At 41.5% G+C, this 7,053-nt stretch overlaps 1 protein-coding gene across 1 annotated transcript; it reads left to right on the top strand.

Moving 5' to 3' along the window:
* The first annotated feature begins 3,149 nt into the window (after positions 1-3,149).
* LOC104455166 (L-type lectin-domain containing receptor kinase IX.1) lies at positions 3,150-6,778 on the top strand. Its single transcript, XM_039316828.1, has 2 exons — positions 3,150-3,317; positions 4,443-6,778. Exon 2 carries the CDS (start codon positions 4,529-4,531, stop codon positions 6,656-6,658), a length of 2,130 nt encoding a protein of 709 aa, XP_039172762.1. The 5' UTR covers positions 3,150-3,317; positions 4,443-4,528; the 3' UTR covers positions 6,659-6,778.
* The last annotated feature ends 275 nt before the right edge of the window (positions 6,779-7,053 follow it).

Raw genomic sequence — 7,053 nt, 5'->3', positions numbered from 1 at the left:
TCAACTTTTCACTTTTGTGTACTTTTTCACCTGAAAGAAAGAGCCCTTTTTACTTTGCTCGCAATGTATTTTATAGGTCCAACAAATGTATCCTCACGACATATATTTTTTCCTTTTTGGCTCGCATGATACCCCCTAAATATGTTGTTGATATATACATACCTCATGTAATATTCCCTTTTGTGTTTCTCGCATATTCTATCTAGAAAAATCCCTCTTTGCACAAAATACACCCCTTAGTGTATATTACCTAAAAATATGAAAAATCTAAACGGAATATGTAAAAAATCTTCCCTTCACCGGCGGCCTAAAATAAAATAAAACAAAATGAAAATAAAAATAAAATGTTTCTAAAGTATATGTCATGTGTGTTCTTTTTTTTTTTTTTTAGTAAAAATTAACCCAAAAATTGTCAAAAATTTAGGTGTCAACAAGAAAACTACTCAAAAACCCTTTTTAAAGCTATTCCTGATTTTTAGAAAATATAAATTATTCTCGGATTTTTCATATTTTTATTTATTTTTCAAAAAAATTAAAATTAAAATAATAATATACTATTATAACATAAACAATCGGACCCAGGTCGGGACCGGCTCGGGTCAGATGACCCGAGTGGTCGGGCCCTCAGCCAGACTGGGCTCCATGAATGAGCCCGGTCTGGCAACACCCACAAAATACACGTAATAAAAACGAAGCCCAACCCACGGAGTAAGCCCAAACCTAAGAATAAGGGGAATCGGAGCCGCAGGACGACAACCAAGCTCGGGATCGCGGCGGGATCGTAGGATTAACGACACAAAGGGAACGTCGATCCAGCCCCAAACCAAGAACGCGGAAGCAGATCTAACCCAGGCAGCATATTATCGAACACCTGACGGGCGCCGACTGGGAGAGAAGAACCGAGCTGATTAAGGCTCGAATACGCAAACGCAACCACGGTCGACACGAGACCACAAGCGGCACCCGGCAGTGACCGACCGGGGAAGGCTTGACGACGCTTGGGATTAAGTGTACGTGAGCGACGGCAAGCCTCTGCCGCAATTGGGCTATGACCGAAGAAAGCAGGGCAGAAAAAGGGGTAGCGAGCTAATCGCCGGAGGCGGCCCTACCCAGCTCTCGCTGTCTCTTTCTCGGCCGACTCTCACCGACTCGGGTCCTCTCTCGGTTCCCTCTCTCCTTCTCTCCGAAAACCTCCCCTTCGAACCGGAACACCCCCGTTTCTCCTTTTATGGGGGTCGGACGACTCGTTCGACCGTACGTGGGGCAGGTGGGCCTGCCGCCGGCGACTTGCTCCAGTCACGTCGCCCGCCTACCCCGGTCATGTTGCGCTGCTCTGCTTCTTTGCCACTCTGCGCCGTCTGCTCTCTTGTCCTTGGTTGCATGAGGAAGGAGGGAGGAGGAGAGAAGAGGAAGGGTCTGGGGAAATGAGCTGGGTGAGTTGGGCCCAGGCCCGCATGAGGTAAGAGAAACCCGAGCCCCCGTGGGCGTTTGCGTTTTTTTTTTTAAAAAATTAATAATTAATTTTTAATTTAATACATATTTATCCGAAATGTAGTAAAATAAATAAAAATAAAAATTAGTCTATGCAAATAAGATTGATGCCTATGTGATGTGAAAATCTTTTTTTATTAAGGTCGAATTAGTCCTTAAATTTCTATGCAATTTAATCATAAATGTTTAGGCAAAATTTAGGTATCAATATGATTGGCAAGAAATTATGAGGGTTAAATATTGTTCTATGTGAATTATTTGGTGTAATTTTTTGGGTTGGGAAACACCTAATGACTCAAGTATAATTATGATCTCTAGTTTATCTATTGACCTATCATAAAATCTTGTGCTGCAGTCCTCATTCAATAAGTCCTACTAATTGAATCACGTAGATATGATGTTCCATTTATTTTCTCATTTTTAAATTTTATTGCTTGATCGCTTGTTTTTGCAATAATTGGTATCAAAGCCAAACTCAATTGAGTTAAAGCAAATCGATGGCAACAAAAGGGGAAAAAAAGAGAGTGAAAATCAACAAGTTCAATAGGAATAGTTTTAATTTCTAGAAGATATAGATGGAGGATCATCTATACTAGAGAAATCTTGCACTTAGCCATGTTGGAACAAAACCAGAGTCAATAAAGCAAACTAATTGGGAGTTGCTAAATAGACAAAGATTAGGTGTGGCTGACTTTAGCTTGTAACATTGTATTTAACATTATGAAAATTGACACATTGATTCAAATACATTGAGAAGCTAGATTTACCTAATAAATTATGTCTACTAATCCATGCCATTATATAAAACAAAGATGACATGTTGCTTTTAGGGATGTCAATCATTTTTTCCTCTTTAAATCTCTTCAATTGATCACATGGGAAAATGCCTCAGTAACAAATTTTTTATATGTTGCAAACTTCAATTTTCAATTTGAACCTTTTATATCTTAAAACAAACTTCCCAAAAAAGTCCACAAATTCCATGTATGTCCACGTTCTTCCTCGAGATGGATCGTGATGATATTGTACCAGTTTAATATCCATTTTTGCCAGCATGTCATTTGAAGTGGTGTTCAATGCAAGAAGGCCTTTTGGCTAGGAAAAGGCAATATTGATCCTTTTATCGTTAGACTTTTAGGTCAAGCAACCTTTTTCTTTTTTAAGGTCAGGTCAAGCAACCCTGGAAGTCTTCGTTTATTAACCCTATGAAAAGTGAAAAACAAAAAAAGGAACATGTGGTCCGTTGGGAAACGCGTGGCACGGTTAGGATTCCCTCTTTTGTCAGCACACGAGTGGAGAAGAAAAAAAGACGTAGCTATCTAGAAGGAGAAATGTACTAGGAATGCAGGACGGGAAAATATTGGGTAGTCCGGACCATCACGTCAGCGTGGTCCCGGATCACTCACGCAATGCCATGTGTATGGGGAGGGGACAAAGGACTGAAACTGGGCCTACTTCTCTGACGTTCTCTCTCCTCTTTCTCTCTTTTGTCCTCCCATACACGGGCGCTGCGTGAGTGGTCCGGGACCACGCTGACGTGGCGGTCCCGGACCACCCAATATTTTCTCGGAATGCAGACTCAAAATTCCAGTCAACCATCGAATAATGCCCAATGGAGTCACTTTCCTTAGCACTATCCCTTTTCCTTAAGGAGGACTTGTTCTTCTTCAGTTTGACCGTCATGTACTGCCTAGGTTTTCGTCAATTCGACTAAAATATCTTCCGCATAATCAAACCTGGTTCATATCATTTCTGTTCGTCCTTGCCGTGAAGCGGTCGTTGGCATTGTTGTGACGAGTCCTACCTCCGCGATCCAAGCTCCAAAGGTAAAGGCAACAAAAGAAATACTTTGTTCTAGTTTCGGAATTCTCAGTTTTGTCCCATGCTTCTCTTTGTTCTTAATGCCATTTTTGCTGGGTTGTTGCAGAATTTTGCATTTTTAATGTGCCCCTGTCGCCTTACATTGTTTCATTTCTTCTTTTCCAAAGTAGACATTATCTGTTTGATAGTGTCACCGGTTGATCGAGTACCATGGGCTAACTTCTAAATCGATTTTGGTGTTAGCGGTAAGGAATGTGAGCCTAATATTGAATCCGGAAACTCCTGAATATCGGTCATGGTTGGTTCGTTAGTTCGATAGTTGAACTTGTCGACATTAATCTATTGACCTAAACAGGAGCAGAGTTCGGTTTTACAATTATTATTGGCCTTACCAAAGAACATGGGTCATTCATGTCCATATCTCAAGGATTAAAGCGGTAATATGAATGAAATACGATAAATGGTTCTATTTAGTTTTTGTTCCAATATTCTTAGTGAACAGAAGATGAAACAATTAGTCCATGAGTCCCCGTGCTGTGCTCCCAAAGGTGAGCTAGGCCCGGTGAACTACGCCGGATGCTCAGCATCAAAAAAAAAAAAAAACAATTAGTCCATGAACAAAAGAAAATGCAATGCTTGATGTTGTTTAAGTACTAGGCAGATCTTGGTCTTACTTTGCAGATTCGTAGCGATCTCATCATAAAACCACTGCACTTTTTCTTTCGTATGCACCCCCTAACCACCCGACCCCCAAAATTTGTTTCCGGGAAAATCGCAAATATGGCTCTGCGCCGTGTGAGTTGGGGTAGATGACTCCTTGTGCCAAAATTGGTTAAAGGAGTGCTCGAACTTGAACTAACTTCTGTACACCCTTCGACGCGCTTCAAATGGGTTTTTGCTGGCTTTTCCTTGGGAAAATAATCGTGAATCGTGAGGAAGCGCTTCGAAGATGGCTTCTTTCAAATCTTTGCTGCCCTGCATATCGTATGTAATGAGTTAAAAAAGATTTCTTTTCGCTCGAACAGTTTCTTTTCATGGACATCATCACCAGATTGCACGCTTGACCTTTTTATTTCCATTTGATGATTCACTTGATGAGATGACTAGCTACATGTTCCTTCAAATATCAGGATTTCACGTGCGGCTGCATGCAGTTTCCACGAAGAGAAATATAGTGAACAAGGAGATCAGCCGTCGTTGCAGCTTCTGAATCTCAATGGCTCGCTGCTCAGTGAGGATGCATTTGACAGAAAGGGCTATAGCACAAACACTCTTCTTTTTAATAATCATACAATCTGCAAATTCTGAATCCTTCGACAACATTTCTTTCTACTTCACATCCTTCCAATCAGACATATCATTCCAGGGCAATGCGAGTGCACTGGGCTCCACAATGGAACTTTCTGTAATCAAGGCAACCGAGAGCAGCAATGGAATAGTCGGTCGAGCTCTCTATCATCAACCCATGCACCTGTGGGATAGGTCAACAGGGAATGTGGCAGATTTCAGCAGTAGATTTACTTTCTCCATCAATTCCCAGGAGCCTTCTCATGCTGATGGACTGGCTTTCTTTCTCGCTCCCAGTGGATCGCAGATCCCCAAACAATCAACAGGAGGCTTTCTAGGCCTCACAGGTCCGAATCCAAACTCTACCAACTCTAGTACTGCATTTGTTGCGGTAGAGTTTGATACTTTCCATGACAATATAACAAATACATGGGATCCGCCCTGTAATCATGTCGGTATCGATGTAAACAGCATGGCTTCTGTCAATAATGCTTGTGTCCCATGGATGGATGACAAGATACTCCTTGGTCAACAACTACGTGCTTGGGTCACATACAATTCTACAGCAATGAACTTGAGTGTCGTTTTTCGAGACGATGATGACAATTATACCAGCCTTTACTATCAGCCAGTCAACCTGAGAGAGTACTTGCCAGAATGGGTGGTCTTCGGTTTCTCAGCAACGACAGGGGACTCGTTTGAGGCTCATACAATTTTCTCATGGGAATTCAACTCTAGTCTACAAATCCTTGACGATGTAAATGGCACGACCAATGTGACTCCCGTTGACACACCAACACGAGGGAAAAAGAGTAAGTCCTGGGTGAAGGGGGCTATGTTAGGCTTAAGCTCTTTGGTGCTTATTATCCTTGTTGCAGGATTTGGCTGGTATGGTTATAAGCTAAAGAGAAATAGAAATGATCGAAGTGGAGAAGAAGAAGAAGATGCTCCAGGAATTGACGAAGGATTTGAACAGTCAAAGGGACCCAAGGAGTACTCCTATAATGTCTTGGCCATTGCGACTAACAACTTTGCCAATACTCGGTTGCTTGGGGAAGGGGGTTTCGGAGGAGTGTATGAAGGCCACCTTGCTGATGCAAATTCCCATGTCGCCATCAAGAAGATCACTCCAGAGTCCAAACAAGGCGTAAAGGAGTATGCCAGCGAAGTGAAGACAATTAGACATCTCAGGCATAAAAATTTGGTGGAGCTCATCGGCTGGTGTCATGAGAGAAACAAGTTCCTCCTCGTGTATGAGTACATGACTAATGGTAGCTTAGACTCTCATTTGTTTAAAGATAAAATGCCACTAACATGGGAAAAGAGGTACAATATCACTCAAGGCATCGCCTTAGGGATGAAATACTTGCACGAGGATTTGAAGCAATGTGTCGTGCATAGGGACATAAAGTCCAGCAATATCCTACTTGATGCACAATTTGAGGCTAAATTGGGCGATTTTGGCCTTGCTCGGATAGTCGACCATGCCAAAGGGTCGTTTGCGACCCTATTGGCTGGGACCATGGGATATTTGGCCCCTGAATGTATCTACACAGGCAAGACAAGTAAGGAATCTGATGTCTACAGCTTTGGAGTCGTCCTCTTAGAAATAGCATGTGGAAGAAGAGCTATTGAACCCAGGGCATCACAAGGCCAAATTCAACTTGTGGAATGGGTTTGGGAGCTCTATGGAATTGGAAAGCTATTCAATGCGGTAGATCCAAAGTTAGTAGAAAATTTTGATGGGAGGCAGATGGAGCGCTTGATGATTGTAGGCCTTTGGTGTGCTCATCCAAACCCTAAGGAACGGCCTCCCATAAGCAAAGTGATAACCTTTTTGAACTTTGATACTTCGCCACCCATTCTCCCACCAAAGTTGCCCATCCCGACATATATCATGCCTCCATCTTCGATGCCTGAATCGTTGCATGTTTTGTCCAGCAGCTTCAGAAGAAGTGAACCACGGAGCACTTACGGTACCAAACTGTCCACATTTACTAGCTCTTCCAAGGAGTCTTCCATTTCATCTTCTTTTGCATTGCTTCGGAATACAATGTAAGTTCACTGTTTTTATGGGTTCTGGATTGCAACCCTTCGGTTGTATGATTTGTAATGTGTACAAGTGGACCTTTGGTTTCTATTTTCTATTTGATGCTTATCGTGTGAGATATTGGTGGTAGTATTTGATGTGGATTTTGATGTGAAAATGTGGTGTATGAGTATTTGTGGGAAAACTCTTGATACATAAATTTTACCATTTTCTTTAGGACTTAATCACATACAAAATTAGGATTAGTTGCTAAAAAGAAGAAGTAAAGAGCAAAGTAAATAACTTTCATTAAAATGCATGGTGTATGTTTTCATTTAAATCCAAAATCCATTTTGCATAAACATTAGAAGCATTTACATAATTATCACTAATTGTTAAAATTTTCTAAAAATAAAAAAAAAAAA

The sequence above is a fragment of the Eucalyptus grandis genome, chromosome 7 (assembly GCF_016545825.1).
Source record: "Eucalyptus grandis isolate ANBG69807.140 chromosome 7, ASM1654582v1, whole genome shotgun sequence".
Taxonomy (NCBI): domain Eukaryota; kingdom Viridiplantae; phylum Streptophyta; class Magnoliopsida; order Myrtales; family Myrtaceae; genus Eucalyptus; species Eucalyptus grandis.
This window is presented reverse-complemented; position numbering and strand designations above follow the sequence as displayed.